A 24,526-nucleotide genomic window follows, 5' to 3' on the forward strand; every position below is an offset into this window, starting at 1 on the left:
CTGAAACCTGTAACAGAGAGCCCTTCTTGCCTCTCCCTTCTTCTGGTTTTTGCCAGAAATCCTGGGCATTCCATGGCCTGTAGATGCATCATTCTATTCCCCACCTCTGGTATCACATGGCCACATTCTCCCTGTGTCTGTCTCTTCTCTTCTTATGAGGACACCAGTCATATTGGATTACAGCTCACCCTAATGACCTCATGTTAACTTGATTACACCAGCAAAGATCCCATTTCCAAATAAGAGCACGTTCTAAGTTGCTAAAGGTTAGGATTTCAACATATCTTTTGTTGGGGTGAGGGGGATACAATTCAATCCATAACATCTTCCAAAAACCATAAGCAAGGGGAAAAAAAACACCTAAGAATTCGAAAATGATATTATCATATCCATGTCCTTCCCTCTCAGGATTGCCCCTTAGGCCCTCTGTTTTTTGTTTTACAGTTGCCTGCTTTCCTAAACCAAAATAGATTACAATATCAGTTAGAAATGGGAGAGAGGAACAGGAGGGGGCCAGCTGGGTGATGAAGAGTAAGTTAAGAGCTATACAAAGAAGGGAACAGGGCTCACAGGCACTGCTAGAAATCTGGAGCTGTTCAGGGCAGGAACAAGATCTTGTACTGCACAACTCTGTGGACTCTGATATTTGGTTCTGTATCCAGGAAGAAACTAAAAAGAAAAAAAAGAAGTCTGGGCCCACAGAAGACTTTCCCAAGTCCTGGCTAATTATAACTCTCTTCAAGACTTTCTGGATCATGCTCCTGAAATCATTCTTCCTGAAGCTAATACATGATATCTTCATATTTCTAAATCCTCAGCTGCTGAAGTGAGTCCCCAGGCCTTGGGTTATACTTTCAGGGTTACCTCTGCCACCCTCCCTTTTGCCTTTTGTGTAGGCAGGCAAGAGCTTTAATAATACTATTTATTTATTTATTTATTTATTTATGGCAGAATTGGGAGTGGACCCAGGGGCACTTTACTCCTGAGCTTTTTATTTTTTATTTTGAGGCAGGATCTTGCTAGTTGCCCAGGGTGGTCTGGAACTTGTGATCTTCCTGCCTCAGCTTCCTGTGTCACTAGGATAACAGGCCTGTACTGCTATGCCTGGTTAAATTCTCATTTTAAAAAATGCTCATAATTTTTTTCTCCTAACAGCTTTGAGTTCTTGTAGAGCACAAAGAATTTTTCAAGATTTAAGCTGATATATACATGTGTCTCTCTTTCTCATATACTCCACTACCACTTCATAGGAGGTCAGACACAGGTTAGGCCTCTTTGTTGTTCAACGGAACTGCTATGATCTGAGCCATGCCCAGAGGTGGACAGCACACCCAGGGGAGCAACTAACTTCATTTCTGCCCACAGCCACAGCCTTTCCTAAGAGTTTCAGACTAATAAGATAAACTTTGCTGTCTGGCATGATCTGGAATGGACCACCATAAGGGAAGCCCTTTTAACTCATTCTGGATATTGTCCTAATTTTTAGGGTTTCATTGTCTAGAAATGATTAACTTGTCCCACAAGCTAACTTTTACCCAGGAGTGGGATAAGACAGGGCCAAAGCACTGGAGTGTCATTTACCTGGAGCATTTCAATAATTATCCATTCTCACAGCCATAGGTTATCAATCTTAAGCTCTTGCTAGCCATCTCCAGATAAAAGCAAGAACATTGGCAAGACTGTTCTTGGGTCTTCCAAAGGCATTGGATGATTCTGATCATTTTTGTTACCCAGGATATAAGAGTAGGGCAATTGGCTGTACATGAGGAGAGCGAGGAGCCTTTGGAGACCTAACTAATGGGCATCATTTCCTTGGTTTTGCTCTGGCAGATTGCTGATTTCCTTTGTAAGTGACCATAACATGTATGCATGGACCGGATATGTCTATGCCATCCTCTTGTTTGCTGTGACTCTCATCCAGTCTCTCTGCCTTCAGTCTTATTTTCAATTGTGCTTCATAATGGGGATGAGTGTACGGACAACAGTCATAGCTTCTGTGTATAAGAAGGTAAGCAGACTATGTCATGTATCATAAAAGACAATTCCCTTAGCCAACATGAGCATTTATTCCAAGATTAAGGAAACTTGATGGAGATGATAACTAATATCAATACTTGATTTTGATTAGCCATACAGACTCCTTTAAATGTTTCTTTGGAAATTGAATATGAAAAGTGTGTTTCTAGACATAGGGAGGTCAGCTTAGGAAGCTAGCAAGCTGCCTAGGATCTGCCTTTCAGCCTACAGGACTTAGATACTTGTGCCTCTCTTTCTGCATCTCTCTTGACAATGCTAAAATGCCTTGACAGAAAATGTAAAGGTGGGAAAGAAGCTGGTCATGATTCCTCTTGAACCTTGGTAGCCTAATATTTTAGAAATCTCTCTCTTTTTACTATACAATCAAGAATTCCAGCATGTTTGAAAGAATGTATTGTTGGATTAAGATGGCAGTAGAATTTTCTAGGAGTAGGATGGAGGTGGGCATCTAGGGTCAGTCACAGCCCATATGCTGTTTCTGTGAGAATTAGAAGGTGGTTCATTCTCATGAGAAGATGCAGGCCACACCAGATGGTGCCTTTGTGAACATAGTATAAGCTAGTTTCAGTGCTCTGGTGTATTTGTGTAAAGCATCGTTGAGACAGACCTGTGGGTATTAGCCTTCTGAATTCTCTAACATGAGAGCAGGAAGCCCACATTATAAGATTCAGGCCTCTGAGTATTACCTATAAATTCCTAACAATTGTCAAGTCATTTTACTTCAGATATGTAAACTCTGCAGCTTTCCTCTCCATTCTAAAATCTCTGTCCTTCTTGGGAATGCTTGCAAACCTCAATATGAGAGTATAGCTGCAAATAACTTTGCTACTTCAAAAGTCTCCAAGGCTAGAATCAACACATGCTGATTTCCTCCCTCCATCCCATCCTTTCTTTCCTCCCATTCTTTAGTGTTTGATTCCCTACCGAGTGCACATAATATAGTAGTGAAATGGACAGATGTAGTCCTTGTCCTCTAGTACAGAAATAGAAAAACAAATTGATTATAGTTCATTGTAATGAAGGTAATGAAAAAGGTAAGCACAGAATTTTTAGGAGTACACAGAAGAGGTATCTATCCTAAATTTTGGAGTCAGGGTAGTCTTCTTAGAAGTTGTATCTAAATTGACACCGAAGGATTAATAGGAGTGTTCTGGTCTAAGAAGTGTGTGGATAAGTGGGGTTGGGGAAAGGTGGAAATAAGAGGCAAGCATAGTCAAGAATGAGAGAATAGCATGTGTAAGATTTGGAGGCAAGGAGTCACTGTCCCTTGAAGAAGTTGTGTCCACATCCTTCCATTGTATTCTCATTTCCTGTGTTTCTACTTCTCCTCCCCAATATTCTGGGCCTTGCTCATGAATCCCAATTTTGATCTAAATTTATCTTTAGGCACTGACCTTATCCAACTTGGCCAGAAAGAAGTACCCCATTGGTGAAACAGTGAACCTGATGTCTGTGGATGCCCAGAAGCTCATGGATGTGTTCAACTACCTGCACTTGCTGTGGTCAACTGTTCTACAGATTGTCTTATCCATCTTCTTCTTATGGAGTGAATTGGGACCCTCAGTCTTAGCAGGTGTTGGGGTGATGGTTCTCCTCATCCCACTTAATGGATTTTTGGCCACCAAGAATAGGAGTATTCAGGTGAATAAACAGTCATCCCTGTGATGCTTTCTTTAAGTGTAAACATTTTTAGTTGCTCTAATTCTTTAAGGAGTTAGGACAAAGCAAAGCTAGTTCAAGACTTTCCATCATCCTGAATATACTTGGCTTTCTCTGTTTTCTCTTTTCATCTTCTGACCACTCTTAGGGTTTATATGGTTTTCGTTCATATTAGAGGGAAGAGCTTGACTCAAGAGGGAAAGGTGCCCTGGAGAACTGGCACATAACTCTTTTACCCTGCTCTGCTGGGCTATCCTCAGAACAGGGATTTCTGACTCTGTTTATCTATCATAGTGATAAAACCAACCACTTAGAGTAGTCACATGAGTGATCCCAACTCTTAAGTCCTGGCAATGACCCTGCTTCAACCAGGCAGGTGGGAGGGCTCCACATGGACAGTCCTTAGTTCTTCCAGGAATCACAGGCTTGGTGGGTTGACTTGATGGTGTTCATGACTTATTCCTTCATATGTTTTGCATTTATTTCATTACAAATAATAGTTTTAAAAATATTTGTTGCACATCTTCTTTTCTGAGAACACAGCAGCAAATAAGACAAGGTTCCTGCTCTTTTGAATCTTACATTCTGCTTGGGGGTGGGGAGACAGGCAGTACAAGAAGAAGAAAAATATCAGATCATGATAAGTACTATACAGAGAACTAAGAGTGAAATATAGGGAGTGAGCGGATAATTGTTTTCAATTAGGAGGTCAAGAGAGCTGGTCCTCTGTGAGAAGGGGACGTTTAAACCAGTCACAAGTCTGACCATGAAAGGCAAGCCTTGGTTAGGGGAAGGGAGGAATGACCTAATAAGACACTAGTCAAATGGAGATGGTGAGGCAGAAACAAGATGGGCTTGTTTCAGGATCAGAAGGAAAGTAGGGACAGATGGACTAGAGTGGGCAGAGGGGAGAGTGGAGAGAGATGAATGCCATCACCTCAAGCTCCAAATGACAGTCTTGAGTATCACGAGGACTAGTGCCTGCTGCAAACCTGGGCCCTTTCTCATGGAAGCATATTTTGTTTATTTTGCCTTTTCCTGGCAGTTCCAAAATATGAAAAATAAAGACAGACGTTTGAAAATCATGAATGAGATTCTCAGCGGAATCAAGGTAAGAAGCCTGATGTTGGTAGCCCTCTGGTTGCAATGGCAGAAGCAGTGAATTTCTTGGCCCTTAATAAATTCTAGTAGGGATTGTGGGTTCCTGCTCCGTGGCCTTTACTGTATGTCTCATGATTCCTGATTTTTCTACCCCTAAGTGTTCTGTTTCATCTCCTATCATCCCTTCCAGGCCCTCTTTTAAACCTTGATATATTTTTTATTTACATTTATTTTGGTTTGTTTTTACATTTTACTGCAAAAAAATTTTAAACATACACAAAAATAGAATGATATAATGAAGCTGAATGGACCTAGCCCCAGCCATGGTCAGCCTGATCTAACTAGTTTCATCTGTATGCCCACACCCCGCCTGTCACACCTGAGAGATTTTTTTAAAGCAAACCTCAGATGTCTTGTCATTTCATTAGTAAGTACTTTTTGTGTGTTACTAAAGGATGTCCTTATTGTTTTTTTAACAGAACCATAATACCATATTACACCTAAAAAATAAAAATAGCAATCATTCTTCTATACCATTTTCCCAATTGCCTCATACTCATCTTCTTTTTTAACTGTTTGTTAATTTGAATAAAGATCTAAAAAATGTCTACATATGGCATTTTGTTGATAGTGACCTTAATTTGCAACACTCCTCTGTCATCTTGAAGGAACCAAGTTGCCTTGTTTCCTGTATTTCTTATAAATTGGTAGTAGATTTACTTAGATTTGGATTTGATTTTCTTTGGGTGAAAGGTTACTTTCAAGTGGTTCTGTGTGCTTCACAATAGCAGCAAGGGTGGCCACTCATCGAGCTCAGGCATTATCAGCATGGTTTATTCTTTCACCTGGGATAGCACTTTGAGACTCTGGTAGCACATTAGTATCACCTGTGAAGTTTGAGACTCACTTCAGTTCACTTAAATTGAACTCTCTGGGGTCGAGGCCTAAGCACCTATGTTTTTGAAAAGCTTCCTGGAGCATTCTAATATGCAACCAGGTGAAAAACAAATATGGTTGTACAAATTTTATGATGGTTTCTTAGACCTATTTTTTCATTAGGAGTTGCAAAATAGTGAAAATTTTGTGAGTGATATTTTAATTTTGTTATTCCTTTGTGAATTGATTACTTGAATTTCTATAAAGAATTGTCTTTTATCAACTAGCTGGTTCCTTAAAATAAAGTTTGTACAGGATAGGCAAGATAAATTCTTGTTTCCCAGATTTCAAAATAATGCATTTTGTTCTTTAAAGGTGGCCAGTAAGTTTTTTTTTTTAAGTGTTTTGAATTCATGGATTTTAATATTACCCCAAATTTTAAAAAAAATGAAAAAGAGGCTTTTTTTTTCCAAACTCCCTGATATTTTTCCATTCAGAGCTCTGATCTGTCTCTCTACTAATGGAACAAAATTAAAAGACTTGGTTTTGAATCTCAGCTCCACTACTAGCTTGGTGACCTTGGGCAAGTTGCTTCACTTCTTTCAGTCTTTTTCCTTGTATTTTCTACAAAAGCAGACTGACTGATTCACCATGTTTTTTCCAAAACTTTCTAGGTTCTAGCACAAATGGACCCAAGTCTTGGCAACTCCTTAGTCCCTGACAAACTGGGACAGGTTGCAATAAAGACTCAATGAGATAATACATGCAAAATTCTTTGTAGGTAGCAAGTTGTCAACAAATACAAGCTATCTCTCTGTAATCATTCTTTATAATCTGGATTTCCAAATTCCAAATAAGGGAGCATATCCTTAAATGTGGTAGATCAGACACACCTGCTGCCCTTTCAGGACAACAGTGTGGAATGTGCTTTTTTCTAACCTATTAGATCCTGAAATATTTTGCCTGGGAACCTTCATTCAAAGACCAAGTCCACAACCTTCGGAAGAAAGAGCTCAAGAACCTGCTGTTCTTTGGTCAGCTGCAGTCTCTGATGATACTTATCTTACAAGTAACACCTGTCCTGGTGAGTATCAGAGGAGTCAGTGGACTGGGTAGGTTTTGGATTTGGGTCAGCTTCCTGAAGTGGAATGTCTATTCTTGAGAGATTCCCAGTGTCTGTAGGCCTAATCCAGAAATCCAGGGAATTTATTCCCACTCATCAAACCTCCATATCATCATCCCTACATTATGTCCCAATTCTAGTTCTACCCTTGTGTGCTGTTTGCTGTTTTGGTAACCAAGAGAAAGCTTTCAGGATGTTTAGCATGACTGGATGTGTATAGGATGGTTCCTTGTCTTCTTGGGAGAGGTCATATGAGTTTATGGTGAGAGGAATATTGACATAAGACCCAAACTGTGGTCCTAGCAATCTATTAATTGGCTTTGTAAACTTGGGCAAGATATATCTTCCTCTCTTTGTCTGTTTTCTCATCAGTAACAGGAAGCTGAGATAATCCTTAAGGTTCTCCCAATGCTTATATACTATGTTTCTGAAGTTTAGCCCAGAGCTGGTTGGATCCTTTTCGGAACAGATCATTTATGACCTTGCTCTTCCCAGGTGTCTGTGATCACGTTTGCTGTTTATGTTCTGGTGGATAGCAACAATATTTTGGATGCAGAAAAGGCCTTCACCTCCATCACCCTCTTCAATATACTGCGCTTTCCCCTGGGCATGCTTCCCATGGTGATCTCCTCTGTGCTCCAGGTACATAGGAACTCCACTGCTAACTGCTTATCTCTGGGTAAAAACCCAAGAGGCCAGAATAACTGACCTATTATGTCCCATTTCTAGCTTCTGCTGGTGAACTTTCAGTTAGATCTGTTTGATCTCTGGAGGCCAATGGTTTGATCTTACTTAAATCACAAATTCTCTTGAGCCTCAATATATCTCACTCTAAAATTAGGATTATCATACCAGTATTATCTACCTCACAGGGAATCTTGTGAATTTTATGAAGTCTATTATGATGAGCCCTATTGTTGGGAATATTTCAAAGCCCTTTTCCCAGCCTATTTTCTATGGATTTTTCTAAGATTTTTGAGGTGTTGATACATTAGACAAATATGGCACAAAGGGAGAGAAAGACCCTTTCTTTGCATGAACCCATATAGTGGTAAATTTGGAGCCTTCTGCTGTCAGAAGATGAGTTTTAAGTTTAGGAGGCCTTGGATGGGCCAGAGGACGTATCTGCATTCTGAAAACTGAGCTCTGAGATGGGCCAAGGATCCGACCTTAGGGTTAGTTCACAAGGCAGGTGGCAGACTGATAAGGGGGCCAGAATGATGGGGAACAGGAGAAGTGTGGTGACCTGCTTCAGACAGCTCTGGCCATCAGAAGGACTGGGGTTTAGGAGAAGGCCTCCTTGTCCTGAAGAGAATGAAGAAAGGCTGACCAATTTGGCCAATAAAGAAACAATATGCTCTTTTCAGATATAGTTTATTCCATAGATAGCAAAAGCAAGATCAGCAAAGGTGTCAGCTCCCTGCATTCCTTGTCCCACAGTATAACACTGAAGCAAAAGGGTTTGAATGATAATACAGCATGGACTGTGGGACACTCTTGTTTCTGAGGAGCTGAAACAAGCACTTTTTATAGCCTACAGTTGGTCCCTAAGGAAGGTACAGGCAGAAAGCCTAATAATACTTCAACAAGTCAGGTGGTCGTGAGGACCATCTTATGACAACCTCATTAGAAGATAGGAAGGATGATGAAAAACATCCTTGTAGAAAATTCTTTAAAACCTCCTCAGCTTTCACATTCCAGGTACCACTGGGTGTTCTGCCAACACTTAAGTCAACTTCAATTTCAGCTTTGGTCAATTCCTTTATAGAGGATCCCAGTGGTATCTCAGTTAAGATGCTGGAGGTATCATCAAAGAATAGACTCAATTAAGTAAGGGCAAGACAGGGACCCAGTTACCAGAAGTAGGTAGAAATTAGGGCTTTGTCTTAGAAGAAGGCATGGGACAGTTTCTGGAAACAGGGCCAGAGTTTGGACAGAGATAGCAGTAGAGCTGAACTCCTTGTGTTTCCTGAAGGGCTGAAATGCTGTCTTAATTTGATTCTATCTGGGGATGGCTTCCAGGGATGAAGTGTGGCTAAGTCTGTGGTGAAGGTCAGGAGGCTCTAGATGTGGAAAATGGCAAATCCGGGGGTAATGACAAGTTCCTTTCCCTGTTTGTTAGTTATTGAAATATTTTTATTTTTGAGATCCTTTGTGTCCTTTCCAGGCTACTGTTTCTGTAAGGCGGCTAGAGAAGTACTTGGGAGGGGATGACTTGGACACATCTGCCATTCGACATGTCCGCAATTTTGGTAAACAATTTGGAAGTTGTTTCCCCAAATTATTTGTAGTGCTGGTGCCAGAATTTTGACATTCGGGGCTTGGGAGGGGATGGCAACAAACTAATTAAAGGAGGGTTAGTCTTGATCTTATGCTTGTATAATAAGCATGTGTTAGCTTAAATTATGTTTTCACTCAGAGTGGATTGCCTAGCTATATTGCTAAGCAAAGCTGGGCCAGGCTGTTCTGAGAAAAAAACAGAGAATCCTGCAAAGGATCCAGGAAGCAGAGGTCAGGATGGAGCCACATGTGTGGTGCTGGGAAGGTAGCCTGGAGTGAAGGAAGACAGTTATCCATGAACATAATGAGCAGTGGGTCTGGAATCCAGGGTGGGGATTCATGTATAAGGAGGTGAACTCATACAAGGGGACTGGGCAACAGAGAGCCTAGAGATGTCCTCAGGGCATCTACAGGTCAGGAATCTGGGCTACCAAGTTGAGGACTTCTAAATAAAAAAGGACTTCAAATATGCAGGCCCCTTCTATTCTCATCCTAGGAGCCTTCTAACAGAGGTGACCTTAGGAATTAATAGAGGAAGGAGAGTCACGAGGGCTGGGGAAGGGAAGGCAGATATATGGGGGCTTACAGGTAACCAAAAGAGGGGGCCTTTTCTTCAACAGACAAAGCTGTGCAGTTTTCTGAGGCCTCCTTTACATGGGATCGGGATGCAGAAACCACAATCCAAGAGTGAGTTGCCTCCTTACTATCATGTTATTCCTTAATATTCTTCTTGACTGTTCTGCTTTCTGAAAATTCCCTGTAATAGAATACATGGGGAAACAAACTATGTGTATGTGTTCAGTTAGATACTAGTGCAGACTAAGCCTCTGAGGGATAAGCTGAGAGCAAAGATCCTGAACCTTTGCCATCCAGCTTTCCTATTGTAGGATGGTCTGACTGTCCAGCTGAAAACCCATGACAATGTTTGTTTCCCAGATAACAGATGGAGACAGCAGGGTTGGCAAGTGGCCTAGGTCTCTGGGTATGGTAGAGGCACACCAAGAACCTGAAAGTTAAGTTTATTCATTCATTTAAGAATAATAATCTGGGGGCTTCTAGTGATTGCAGCTCAGTGGTTGAGCACTTGCCTAGCAGGTATGAGGTACTGGGTTCAATCCTCAGCACCACATAAAAATAAATAAAATAAAGGTATAAAAATACAATAATATTATTTAAATTTTTTTTTAAAAAGAATAATAGTCAGGAACATTAGTATCTGACTTTTCCCCACGGACCACACAATGGGAGCTACCTCTATAAAATTCTTTGTCTAGAATTTCACATCAAAATAACCCATTCCTACACTGCACCCCATAGAAGCCACCTCTTCTGTCATGTAGGTGGGCTTACCCCAAGCCTCTTGCCACACTGCTACACAAAGAGTATCTCTTAGGCACACCAACTAGTCCAATGAGCACATTGCCAAAAGAGCAGGCCCTGTCTTTCTCCACAGCTAAGCATGCTGTATCATCTCTCTTCTTATGACTTCCTGCCCTTCTCTCCTATCCCTATAGTCCTGAACATGGACTCATGAGCTAGCCACAGGATGAGTCAGGGAAGGAGCCTCTGCTCTGAACCCTCCCAACCTAAAAACTTCCCTTTGTAGAGGGGAAAGTAGGCACAGTTCCCACTTAACTGCTATAAGTCTGAAAAAGTTCAACTCAATGGGCAGGTTCAGAAAGACTATGAGCAAGATTTCAATGTTCCAAATGTTCTAGGGACTCAAATCATAAGGCTGGCAAACCAGGTTTTTAGGATTATAGCCCAGTGAAGGCTCCATCTCAGCCAGAGAAGTCATTCTTCCCAGAGGGACCAAGGAATCTGCTTTCAGCTAGTGCTATTCATTGAATACATGAAAGATTGTGTAAAAATAAGTAACATTTAGTTTGTCATTGAATAACCTAATTTGGAAAACATTGATTTAGTCTAACTCTGTTAGCTTAGAAACCCAGCAGTGGCAGAATTAGGACCTGAACCAGGCCAGGTCTCTAGACTCCCATCAGGATCTTATTCAATGGTACCATGTTGGTCCTAGGAGGATTTTTCCATTGGAAACACACATTTAGCACAGTTTATAAAGGAGTTGGATAAATTAGAGCTCATTCTTTAGCCTTTTAGAGCCTTAAAAAATTTTCATTATGGGCTGGGCTTGTGGCTCAGTGGTACACCGCTTGCCTAGCATGTGTGAGGCACTGGGTTCGATTCTTAGCACCACATACAAATAAATGAATAAGAAAAAGGTTCATCAACATCTAAAAAATATATATTAAATTTTTTTTTTCATTAAAAGCCAGGTACAGTGGCTCACGTCTGTAATACCAGCAGCTTGGGAGGTTGAGACAGGAGAATAGCGAGTTCAAAGCCATCCTCACCAACTCTAAATAAAATACAAAATAGGGCTGGGGATATGGCTCAGTGGTCGAGTACTCCTGAGTTCAATTCCTGGTACCAAAAAAAAATTTTTTTTTTCATTAAAGAACTGAGGTCTTATATGTCCAAGGTTAATTTTCCAATCTTGAGAGGGAAATCTCATAATACCAGACTTCATGGAGAGTCAAGGCTTGAACTACTCTTGATTACGAAGCCCTCATTGTCTTCAAAATAATTTTGCTTCTTTCAGTGTGAACCTGGACATTATGGAAGGCCAGTTGGTGGCTGTGGTGGGCACTGTAGGCTCTGGGAAATCTTCCTTGATGTCAGCCATGCTGGGAGAAATGGAGAATGTCCATGGGCACATCACCATCAAGGTGAGAGGGAATGCCAACAGAGAAAACATCTGACTTTCAAATATGGGCCATTTAGGGCTGTTTCCTCACTGGGGAGAATATACTAGTAGTTGAGGCCTTGGAGACATCTGGTAGATTTGTGAACAATAGACTCTCTGCCCTATTCCAAACTTATATAATCAGATTCTGGGAATAGGTTCTAAGAATCTGCATTTTTAATGAGCTTCCCATGTGATTCTCATATGTATAGTAAAGTGTGAAAACTATTCATTAGAGACGTCTTTCTTCAGAGAGTGGGGATTTCTACTACAGTACCAACAGAAGCAGTAGCAAGAACAAAAAAACAGTGGTCTGTAAAATCAGTACTGGCATGGCACTCAACATCAACCCAAAGTCACAATTAATCTTGGGCATTTCACCTCCTTCTTTGAGAACTAGATTTTTGAGTACACTTGCTCCTAATTCACAAACCTGTCACAGGGTGTTGACTCCTTCATACTCATGACTTTTTTAACACAAGAAAATGTTTTCATGGCATTTCCATTGGTACTCTGAACTTCCTCAGAGAGCTAAATTTGGAAGAAATTAGAGGTATTTTTGAATTATTAAACCAGTCAATACTTGCACCAAAGAGTCAAGTCTACAGATTTTCAGGAGTTTTCCCTTTAAGATTTTTGTATATTGCCAAATCTTAATGTTTTTTTTGGGGGGGTGGTGGCGGTTACCGGGGATTAAATTCAGGGGCACTTGACCATTGAGCCACATCCCCAGCCCTATTTTGTATTTTATTTAGAGACAGGGTTTCACTGAGTTGCTTAGCACCTTGTTTTTGCTGAGGTTGCTTTGAACTCATGATCCTCCTGCCTCAACTTCCCGAGCTGCTGGGATTACGGGCATGAACCACTGTGCCCAGCCTAAATCTTTCTTTTTTAATTAATTAATTAATTTTTGTATGATGCTGGGGATGGAACCCCAGGGCTTTGTGTGTGCTAGGCAAGCACTCAACCACTGAGCTACATCCCCAGACATAAAGCTTTCTTTTCACTTATGAGAAAGCTTGTCCTGGGTTGCTTTATGTTGATCCACTTGGAAGTTTTTAAGAAATATCTCTTCTTCCACAGTATACTGATGTGCTTTCCTGATTTACCAATCTCTAATGAGCTGAGTTGCATTAAAAATAATGCACTACAACAGAGATGACTGTATAGATTTAACTTTGTTTCCCAATTCCTTTTGGAAACTTTTTATTGCTAACTCATAATTGAGTGTTTTAAAAACTTATTTGTTCTTTTTAAATACACATGACAGTAGAGTGTATTTTGGCATATGGTACATACATGGAGTATAACTTATTCTAATTAGGATCCCATTCTTGTGGTTGTACATGATGTGGAGTTATTCTGGTTGGTTTTCATATACAAGTATAGGAAAGTTATGTCCGATTAATTCTACTGTTTTTCCTATTCTCCTCCCTGCCCTCCCTTCCCTTCATTCCCCTTTGTCTAATCCAATGGGCTTCTATTCTTCCTTTGTTGTAGGTTAGCATCCGCATATCAGAGAGAACATATGGCCTTTGGTTTTGGGGGACTGAGTTGTTTTTGTTTTTGTTGTTGTTGTTGTTGTTTTTTAACACAGGCATCTGTTGGTCTTTATCTCTCTTCAGATTATATCTGCTCTGTGTACCCCCTGGTGTCTTAATTCTAACCTCTTAGTTTTTACTTCCTAAGATGTCATCTATGGCAATCCCTGAAAGTAGGTCCAGTATACTCATTGAGTTGAACTAAAACACTATTCTAGAAGCAGCATGTGCATTCATCTTCTGATTTTCAGGTTTGTGACAAGAAAAATGATAGTCTAAAAAGAGGAGGCTTAATGATGAATTGAATCTTTCTCCCTGGTCGGTTCAATAAATATAAGCACATTCATAAATATCAGATGCTCAAGCAGCCTGACACATAGTTCTTCAAGTCTAACTTCTATTTGTTCCTCCCACTTCTGCCCATCTCATCCTTCAACCCTGCATTTCTGGAGGTACAACTTTCACATGGTCTGATCCTTTCCTGTCTAGGGCACCACAGCCTATGTCCCTCAGCAGTCCTGGATTCAGAATGGCACCATAAAGGACAACATCCTTTTTGGGTCAGAGTTCAATGAAAAGAGGTACAAGCAAGTTCTGGAGGCCTGTGCTCTCCTCCCAGACTTGGAAATATTGCCTGGAGGAGACCTAGCTGAGATTGGAGAGAAGGTACTTGGGACAACAAGATATTAAAGAAAAAAAAATGAGGATGATGGCAAAGTACATAGAGTAACATAGTTGATCAATATTGCTAGTCGTGTTTGGAACAAACACCAGAAAATGTGTTTGTATTATCTGGCCACAAAATTTTGTGTAATAAGTCAGAATTTTTAAACTTTTTACTTAGAAGCAAATATTGGAATTACATAACCTAAATAAAAGGTGATGAATCAAAGGACTGAGAGGCTAAGTTAACAATGACTGGCCCTAGATTTACCTGTATTATTAAATGCCTCATGCTATTAAATATCTTTTTATAAAAATAGATTTTAAATAAAAAATTATATTTTTAAGTAACTATACAAGCATAGCATTAATTTATTTATAAATTTTTTATTCTATATATTTAAAATGTTTTCATCCATTCTTTTATTACTGAAAATGAATCTTTGGTGGGGTGGGGTGGATTGGGAGGGCAAGGATCTTGAGGTGCTAGAAGACTAGTAACAGCTCTTGAGTGATTTTGCTTATTAATTCAGCGTACATTTATTAAGCAACTATGTGAAAGGCACTATTTTAAGTGCTGGGATTATATCCAGGAACAAAATAGAGAAAACATCTGCCCTGGTGTAGCTCTAGATTCTCATGGGGTTGGGAAAGCAACAAAATATTAAATAAGTAAATTATCTGATAGAAAATGTAAATTGTGCATGCCTTTAACTATTGGACTGAAAGTTATTTGCATCCAAGTTATTTATTTGTATAAAGAAGCATAAGATTTTTATGCTCGTAATATTTTCTTGAGGCAAATTTCTTCCTTTTACCCCTCCTTATTAGACTCTGTGAAGTTGGGACTGGGAATAATACTTAATAGAAATTGTTTTCTTCTTCAGAAATTATTATTTTAAAACTTTCTTCTTTTTCTTTTCTTCAGGGTATAAATCTCAGTGGCGGTCAGAAGCAGAGAGTTAGCCTGGCCAGAGCTACTTACCAAAATGCAGACATCTATATTCTAGATGACCCCTTGTCAGCTGTGGATGCGCATGTGGGAAATCACATTTTCGAAAAGGTCTTGGGCCCCAATGGTCTGTTGAATGGCAAGGTGAGAGATTATTCAAAGTGATGAAGATCTAAGGGCAAGGGGATGGGAATCACACACATCTCCCTGGACAGTTATTGTTCAGAAGCAGATTTTCTTATTCACTTGCTCCCTGGGTTCCTGAGGAAAGAGCGAAAGACTGGTCTCCTTATAGACTACCTCAGGAAGGCTTCCATGGTGAGGTATGGCTTATGCTGGAACTGGCTAATTTAAAACTTATTTTGTGGCTCTGTCACTGAGCATCTTAGGATGATTGGCTATAATAAAAAGTACTATGAACCTGTGGTTATAATAGGAAATATATTTGGTCTTTGTTTCTAGTTTCTAACACAGAGCTCCTAAAACCCTTGGAATTTTAAGAGTGCTAGGAGGGTCTTTTGTTATTCATAATGAGCCCCTTTGATCACACCTGAGTTTATACTCATGAGATAACTTAGGGTAGAGGCCCTCCAAAGCCTCAAGTTTGGTTACCAGCATGAACAAGTGATTAGGTTGGAACTTTCAGCTCTACCCACTGCCCTCCAGGTGGGGTGGGGGTGGAACATGGAGATTGGGTAATAACAATCCATGAACAATGAGATTGGAATAACTTCCAAATTGGTGACCATATCAAGGTATTGGAGGGTGGGGATAGAGAGGTCCTGAAAAGTTCCACATCCCTCCTCCATAGCTTTCCCTGTGTAACTTTTGCTTTTTTAGTTGTAGATGGACACAATATCTTTATTTATTTATTTTTATGTGGTGCTGAGGATGGAACCCAGTGCCTCACACATGTGAGGCAGGCGCTCTACCCCTGAGCTACAGCCCCAGCACCCACCTACACCTCCTTTTTTTTTTTTTAACCTGTGTATCTTTTCCATTGACTGTTCCTGAGTTGTATCCTTTACAAGCTGACAAGTGTTTAGGTAGTTTTTTCCTGAGATCTGTGAGCCTTTCTAGAAAATTATGGAATGACAAAAGGGAGTTGTGGGAACTTCCAACTCATAGGCATTTGGTCAGAATTATGAGACTTGGTACCAACATCTGAAGGGGGATGCAATTTTGTGGGACTGAACCTTTAAACTGGGGTTCTGTGCAAACTCCAGATAGTTAGTGTCAAAATTTAATTTTGAATTGTTGGACACTCACCTGGTGTCAGAGAACTGGTCAGTGTCAGGAAAAACCCCAGACGACTCAACAGTTCACTTGCTGGTAGTAGGACACAGGTCATCCTGCAGGAATTAGAGTTATGCTCTAAGAAGGCGTTTTCCCTGGAACTTTTGCAGGATATGAGAAGACTATTCCTGGAAAGGATGGCTAAACCTGAACCCAGAAATAAGACCTAATGCTTATTGAGTATTCCCTATGTCCCTGGCCTGTGCTGAGCCTTTTAACTGCATGGCCTCATTTGATTCTTGCAATGTCCTTGTCATATAATACAGATGAAGTGGCTGATGAAAGCCAGTAGAACTGGTTGTGGGAGGAGACCAGACATTCCTTACTATGGGAAAATTGGCATGTGTATCCTAACACAGTGGGCTGAATTGGGGGAGAGCTGATGCAGCCCCTCTGCTGATGAGAGCTTTTCCACTGGTGTTGGGCAAGGAGATTCTAACTCTATTTGGCCTGTTCCCTACAAGATTTCTTGAACGCTACTAGTCACAGGACGGCAGAGTTGATGAGACCTGGGCTGCTATTCCACTGAGGCCCTTCATCTCTCTGTTGGATCTGTGGATCAGCAGGAACTCTCTGTCTCTCCTATTCCTGGACCTGGCTTGTGTCCTTACAGATTTCTTGGTTTCATTCACTCATGAACTGAATGCCCACCTCAGGCCAGATTTGGGACATGTCTAGATGGAAATATCTGGTCATTGCTCTCATGTAACTTACAATCCAAGGGGAAGACATTAAAAAAAAAAAAAACAAGCCATAATGTTACAAAACAAGAACTGTTTTAATGGTAGCCTGTACAGACTAAAGTGGGAACATTGGAGAATACCCAAATCTTGTCAGAGGAATTAGAAAAGAGGAGAATGTGTAGGGAAAACCTCATTGTCACTACAGGAAAATATCTCTGAGTACATCCACAATGATAGGAGTCTCATTTCACATATAGATGAGATGAGATGCTGGGAATGAAAGAAGCAAAATAAGCCAAGTGGTCAGGGCCACATTTGAAGCAAAGCCCCAGTGTGAATTGACATGTTTTTTCCCTTTTAGAGTAATCCAGGAAGATGATGGACATAGGGTAATCAGCACAACTTAATGTTATTTTTTACAGACTCGACTCTTAGTTACACATAGCATTCACTTTCTTCCCCAAGTGGATCAGATTGTGGTTGTGGGAAATGGCACCATCTTGGAGAAAGGAACCTATAGTGACCTGCTGGCCAAGAAAGGAGTGTTTGCTAAGAATCTGAAGACTTTTGTAAAATATTCGGGTCCTGAAGGGGAGGTCACAGGTATGCAAGGAGGATTGGAACAGGATGGAACTTGGGGCCGGGGTGGAAATGGTAAAACAATATCTACTTCACAAATTGTTTAGTATACAATGAACTGCACTTGGAATTGAATTACTCAGAGATTCAGACTCTGTTCTTCAGTGTTCTGGGTAAAGAAACATAGACATTGAAATTCTGTGCCTAGGCCAAATGGGCAGCTCATCCTGCTCATCTCTCTCTGACACACAATCAAAGGACACTCTTTAAAGGGTACAATTGAAGGTTTGGGTAAGTAACCCTTGTGAAAAGAATACCAGTGGCACAAGGAACTCACTCTCTTTTAGGGATGCTATGCTTCTGTTGATTCAAGTGACACATACCATTCCAACTACCCCCAAATTCAATTAAAATCGGTTCCTGGACAACCTCATAAGCTGGTGCTAATAGTGTGATATCAAACTCTTGGTAAGCTTTAACAAAGGAACCTTGATTAATATACGAAAAACACTGGGTTTTGAATCATAAAAAATAGTGTCAGTTATATAGAGTCACAGCATTCCATGGGAACAGCCCCTGATATCACTACCATTTGGTTTATTGTTTAGCTCCCATCAACAGTGGAGCCCTGTTTACTAGCATGTTATTGTTTTCGTTTTGAGACTTGGGACTTAGTGGCATGAAGGGAGGGTAAGTTGAGCTATATTAATATTTGTTCTGTGACTTAGCTTCCCAGTTAACCACTGTAACAAAATACCACAAGTCTGGATGACTTAAACGAAATAGATGATTGCTATGAGGATGAGCTCAGTAGTTAAGTGGCCCTGGATTCAATCCTCAGGAGAGAGAGAGAGAGAGAGAGAGAGAGATTGACTATTGCTCACACTTCTAAAGGTAGAAGGGCATGATCAAGGTGTTGGCAGGATTTGTTTTTTCTTAATGTGCTAGGGGAAGACCCATTTGAGGCCTCTCCTCTAGTTTCTGGTAGTTGACTGGCAATCATTGTAGTGCTATTTGCTGTTGTTTCTTCTATTTATTTGTTTAGTTTTCTGAGTTAATTTAATTAAGTTTGTGCCATTTGTCATATGTGGCCACTGAAATCTCTGCTTGGTTGGCATAGTGGTCACCTATTGGTTATACAGATTTCCTTGGATGCCTGGCACCAGTAAGTCTCATAGCCGTTGCTGAGAGGCTATGTATGTTGGTGCATAGCTTCAGCACTGTGACAATTTACATCAGTGCCTTAGCCTTTACTTCCTCAGTGAAATGAAGGTCATCTAACAGTTAATGGGACTGATAATTTCATTATTATTTTTTGTGGTACTAGGGATTGAACGCAGTGGTTCAATCTACCACTGAGATAGGGCCTTGTTAAGTTGCTAAGGCTGGCCTCAAACTTACAATCCTCCTGTATCTGCCTCCTGACTTACTGGGATTACAGACATTGCCACCATATCCGGTTAGCCTCTGCTTCCTGCTTGCACAAAGTAACAAGATCAATCTGAAGTGAGACACTAGGACCTTCTGCAATCTTACCTGGGCATATTCATAGCCCTACATATGTGTGTGGCATCCTAGATTGCCAGGAATATATCAGAGGTATCAAAGTCCTCTGTGGAGGACATCTCATTCCCCAAATTTTCCATTTAATTTTTTGATCAGTTTCTTATTTGCCTCAACTGTTACCATCCCCTCAGGCATGTGTGATGTTAAACAGTTGCTGCTGATTGTTTGAACTAGCTCTGAGGTCAAATAAAGACAAGTCTTGTGAATGGAGGTTTTCAGGGAGTTCTAGACAGGTGAGATAATGGCAATTCACCGCCAGTGTTTTTTTTGGGTTTTGTTTTGTTTTGTTTTTTTTAAGGGGAGGAGGCATTCTAAACTTACTCTATTTCCTTAAGTGGCTGCTGGGCTGCTAGGTTTTATGGCCACCATAATTTTATGGCTCTTGGCTTTCTAGGATACAGCAACTGGAGAGAAAGAAATGGAAATAGGGCAACTTAAACCACTATAAGGTGGACTGTTTTTGCCAAGACCCAGTCATTTAAAAAAATAATTGATCTTTTATTGTTGCAACTCTTTGGTTAATTTCAGAGTTCTGAAACAGTTTATTCTGACAATGTTTTTTAACAGTATTCTCATTGCTTTTTTGGAGGAACAGATTTCCGGAGATCCTTATTCTACTATTTCCACTAATTTCCATATTATATTTTACATTTTATTTTACTTTCAGGGTATGCTTTTTTAAATGTTTTCAATAAATAAGAGCTTCTTATATTCTTCGAGATTAGCATTTCCAATTTATAATCATCTCTTTAGGCAATTCTGGGAATGGCGACTCTTCTGTTTATCTACAATAATTCTTAAAAGTTCTTTCCTGCTCCAAAGGAATTTTTGTCTCTGGGCTTTTCTTCTCCTATTGTAGCCTGTTTGTATATCTGGGATCCCTGTGTTGAATCCAACAAGATCAGAGAAGGCTTCTCTCTCCTTATTCTGTCTGTTTCTTCTCTGTGAACACTGTGCCGTTTCCCTAACCTCTAATGTGTCTCTCTAGTCAATGATGATAATGAAGAAGAAAATGACGACAGTGGACTGATAGCTGGTGTGGAGGAACTCCCTGAGGAAGCCGCCTCCTTGACCATGAAAAGAGAGAATAGCCTCCGTCGAACCCTGAGCCGCAGGTACACCACTGATCCAGCTGGCAGCCTTTATCACTTCCTATTTCTGCTTGATCTCTTTTTCTCTGTGGGCTTTTACTGAGAAGAGGGATGCCATGGGCCCTCCTAGCTCTTCCTTCGTTTCCTTATATGAAGGGCTAGGCTTGTGTCCATTTCCCACAGCCATCTGCTTCCATGCCAGCACAGTGACTGTGACCTCAGTTTGCAAGAAGACTCGGAGGAAGCATCTACATGCTCAGGGGAGTCTCCCTCTCTCTGTCTCTCAGCTCCAGGTCCAGTGTCCGGAACCCAAAAACCCTGAAAAACTCCTTGAAAAGTCGGAATGGGAATGCCCTGAAGGGGAAGGAAGGAGTAGTACAAGGGCAAAAGCTAATTAAGAAGGAATTCATGGAAACTGGAAAGGTGAACACCACACCAATAAAAGCACCATGGGAGGGGATATAGGGTTTAGAATCTGAACATTTTAAAAATCAGTTTAAACTCGATTACTTATCTTCGGGAAAATATGTTCAATTCTTTTGTAATTCTTCAGATTCATTATTAAAACAACACAGGCTGTAGGCCTTCTATGAAAATGACATGTTCCCGTAAATATCCTCACTCCATCCTTCATGAGTGCTAGATTCCCATTCTGATATGTAGAGAACAACAAAAAACTGTTTTGAGATGTTGTTCTAGAAGCCCGGAAACTAATGTAGCAGACCCAGAGCACACAATTCAAAATCAATGAGACTTAAAACAAATTCCAAATTATACTTGCTACTCTTAATTCCCTCTAGATGTTCATTAATAATCAGATGGCTGTTTACCCTGCATTGCAATTCAACATGGATCTCTTATCCTGGCCCAGTGCAGGGATGATGACCACAGATTACCAAATTTGGCTACTTGCAAAATTTTCCCAAGAGCATCCACTCCTCCTTGTGATTGTTTTTTTTAGATAATTCCAACAACAACAAAAAACCACATTAGGGCATCTACTAACATTGGTGGGGGCTTTGCAGGTGAAGTTCTCCATCTACCTGAAGTACTTACAAGCAGTAGGATGGTGTTCAATATTCTGCATCATCTTTGCCTTCGTATTGAATTCTGTGGCTTTTATTGGATCCAATCTCTGGCTCAGTTCTTGGACTGGTGACTCTCAAGCCTTCAATGGCACTAACTATCCAGCCTCTCAGAGGGAAATGAGAATTGGGGTCTATGCAGCTCTGGGAATAGCACAAGGTACGTCTGACAGCTACAACAGCCTGTACTTTGCTTGTCCTGGGCATAAATCTTTAGGGATTTCCATGTATGGTGCTAACAAAATTTGGTTCCATTCCTAGGTATATCTGTATTTATAGGAACTTTCTTGAGTGTGTATGGTTGCAACCATGCATCAAAAATCTTGCATGAACAACTGTTGAACAATATCCTTCGAGCACCCATGAGTTTTTTTGACACAACACCTACAGGCCGGATTGTGAACAGGTTTACTGGTGTAAGTATCTCAAGGGCTATACAGTGATGTGTTTATATACTGAGGATCTTTCTATTTCTGATAAGAAGGAATTCTTGTGTACCCCCTAGACTGTTCTTTTGCCCTCTCAGCATGCAAATATTTCTTAAGCACCTCCTATGAAGTCCTAAAGATCCTAGGGATACAGGGATAGAGCTCTGGCCCCTCTGTCACTCACATCTAATGAGGAGACAGCCCAAAACATAAAGGATTATGATAGAATATGGTGAAACCAGTAACCACAGTGTGTACAGGTGTTCTGGGAGTACAAAGGAATGATGGAGAAATGAGATAGTAGCTCAACCTGGATGACTGAAATGGAAAATGTCAGAAAAGGTGAGACTTGAGTTCAATCATAGAAGTAAACCAGAGAGCTGATAGGGGTTGTTGAGGGGAGTAGAACCAGGGTAAGAAGGATTATTGTGCTGAGTGAAAAGCATAATTAACAGCACTGTCACTGCTTGTGACAGTGAATAAAAGTGATAGGCGGATCATCTTTTGCTTCGTATCTGCTGTCATTCCTGAAGCTTCCATCTTTGATGATTTAAGAACCAGGGAGTGAGGTCTGAATGTGGATTAGAGCTGTCTATGTTTTTTTTTGTTTTGTTTTGTTTTTTTTTTTTAAGAGAGAGAGAGAGAGAGAGAGAGAGAGAATTTTTAAAATATTTATTTATTTATTTTAGTTTTTGGTGGACACAACATCTTTGTTTGTATGTGGTGCTGAGGATCGAACCCGGGCCCGCACGCATGCCAGGCGAGCGCGCTACCACTTGAGCCACATCCCCAGCCCCAAGCTATCTATGTTTTAAGGAGGTTCTCAAACTTTGTTTCCATCTACCACAGATGCTGGAACCATTGGCATGCGTTCATTCATCCAACATTTACTGAGTGCCTTTTTATGGAGCCAAGTACTGCACTAGGCACTCAATAAATGTTAAGATCATAGATGACTATGAACCATGAACCAGACCTAATTCACTGAATTTTTTAATGCATGTGAGTAGAAGTTTCAGGAATAGCGGCAGAGACCAGGCAATTCTGAAGGATATTCAAGCATCAGCACAATTTTTTATTTCTTTACTTGAAAATTCATTTTATAAAATGTCTGAGAAGCTCTGAACCATTTTTTGTTTGGCCTTGGAACAGACACAGGAAGGGTAGCTCATACCGTAGACCAGGTTCTAGAGATAACAGCAACCACTTCAAAAGTGGGCAGGTAACTGGTTCCCATTTGTCACCTTCCTGTGGGGTAGAAATGAGGAGCACACTGTCATTGGAGACCACTTCCATGGACTCTCTTCTCTAAATGGAACCTAAGCAAGCAAAAACTTTTGGATGGGGATTTTGCAAAGATTGCATAGTCTTCCCCATGTCAAGGTATCTAATTAATCTTCTGGAAAAGAGAACGTGTGAGTTAGTTAAACTATAGTCATGTTTTGCTGACTGCTTTTCATGAAAAAAAACTATCATTAATCATATAGTAAGTTTTGCAGGGGAGGTGGCTCAAGCTTATAAAGGGGGATTTTGATCTAGGGTTTTCTAGAATCAGTGGCTGAGTCCTTAAGAGGAGAAAGAGTGGAGGAAAGGAAGATGGGGAATCTGTGCTAGGTAAGGATCAAAAGTGATCTGCATAGAACTGATAGCTGGTGAAGATTTCTTGTTTTTTGCCAACTCTTGACATAGTTACATATTTGCATTCTGATATAACTTTGGGAAAGGTAGATTAGACTCAGGAGTCATCCCCAATTCAGAGTTATCCTGGAAGAATATTATCCCTGACCCAATCTGGGGAAACTCCAGAGATAATTTAGACTCACCTTAGCACTCACAGATAGAATCAATATAATCCTCTAAGAAAGCTAGGCAAGGGCAACCTAAGATATAAGCCAGGCTTCCTGAGTATGCTCCAAACCATCCTTCCATCCATTAATCTTATCATTTTAAATTTTATTTTGCATGAGAACAATATGGCAGTAAGACCCCTCTATCACCTCTAGGTTCCTTAGCTGGAACTCTGGCCAGTCAGGAATCATGTTCAATCCCTTTCCCCTGAGGTTCTATGCTTGGCAGAGGAAACAACTTTCCAGGAGAGGATGGTACTTCAGTCAAGGGTGGGTGACAGGGTTTGTTAACTGGAGTTTCCCAACAAATGTGTATTGAATCCCAGTCTCTGTTCTAGGTACTCCATAGAATTAGGACCTTTATAAGGTTAGAATAGCTCAATTGGTTTGTTATTAGAGAATGATTATAAGCCTCTATTGGTTTATAATAATTATGAATTGTTTAATAAATTTGATGGATGATGAGTGAAAACTTTTATCAACTGTACTGGAAAAGGTGAGGAATGACTGCTGGGTCTGTCTGGAGGTACTTTAAAAACTGAGGAAGCTATAGAAATGAGATTTCTTATTAGGATGAGTAGTATAATCTATTGCAAATGAATATCTTAACAAGATTAAATGAAGGAGTGTCAAGAAACCCAGAATTGAACAGATGCCTCTCTGGAACCAGGAAGATATACAGTGTCTAAAAAATTCATTGGTTCATCGTCTGTCCTAACTGTATTGTTAGGATATTTCCACGGTGGATGACACTCTCCCTCAGTCCTTGCGCAGCTGGATTGTGTGCTTCCTGTCGATAATCAGCATCATCGTCATGATCTGCATGGCCACCCCTATCTTTGTCGTCATCGTCATTCCTCTTGGCATTATTTATGTGTCTATTCAGGTACATTTGGAAATGGGTAGGTCTGCCTTTCTCTCTGCTCATTAAAGCCAGGATCCTTTCTGAGACTCC

The 24,526-nt window shown here is 40.5% G+C and overlaps 1 protein-coding gene across 2 annotated transcripts in view; it reads left to right on the forward strand.

Annotated features, from left to right (window-relative positions):
- Positions 1 to 24,526, forward strand: part of Abcc2 (ATP binding cassette subfamily C member 2) — a 54,705-nt gene that overhangs the window by 12,730 nt on the left and 17,449 nt on the right. For both annotated transcript variants that reach the window (XM_046450141.2, XM_046450140.2), the window contains exons 8-24: positions 663 to 826; positions 1,831 to 2,008; positions 3,424 to 3,678; positions 4,742 to 4,807; positions 6,620 to 6,757; positions 7,292 to 7,438; positions 8,964 to 9,048; positions 9,697 to 9,763; positions 11,697 to 11,823; positions 13,871 to 14,047; positions 14,973 to 15,140; positions 17,398 to 17,578; positions 20,109 to 20,235; positions 20,499 to 20,634; positions 21,237 to 21,456; positions 21,558 to 21,712; positions 24,302 to 24,457. In XM_046450141.2, the coding sequence (XP_046306097.1) occupies positions 663 to 826; positions 1,831 to 2,008; positions 3,424 to 3,678; positions 4,742 to 4,807; positions 6,620 to 6,757; positions 7,292 to 7,438; positions 8,964 to 9,048; positions 9,697 to 9,763; positions 11,697 to 11,823; positions 13,871 to 14,047; positions 14,973 to 15,140; positions 17,398 to 17,578; positions 20,109 to 20,235; positions 20,499 to 20,634; positions 21,237 to 21,456; positions 21,558 to 21,712; positions 24,302 to 24,457 (2,547 nt within the window). The remainder of the gene's footprint in view (positions 1 to 662; positions 827 to 1,830; positions 2,009 to 3,423; positions 3,679 to 4,741; positions 4,808 to 6,619; positions 6,758 to 7,291; positions 7,439 to 8,963; positions 9,049 to 9,696; positions 9,764 to 11,696; positions 11,824 to 13,870; positions 14,048 to 14,972; positions 15,141 to 17,397; positions 17,579 to 20,108; positions 20,236 to 20,498; positions 20,635 to 21,236; positions 21,457 to 21,557; positions 21,713 to 24,301; positions 24,458 to 24,526) is intronic.

The sequence above is a fragment of the Marmota monax genome, unplaced genomic scaffold (genome assembly GCF_021218885.2).
Source record: "Marmota monax isolate L192 unplaced genomic scaffold, Marmota_monax_Labrador192_F-V1.1 WCK01_AAM20220418_F8-fsc00004, whole genome shotgun sequence".
Taxonomy (NCBI): Eukaryota; Metazoa; Chordata; class Mammalia; order Rodentia; family Sciuridae; genus Marmota; species Marmota monax.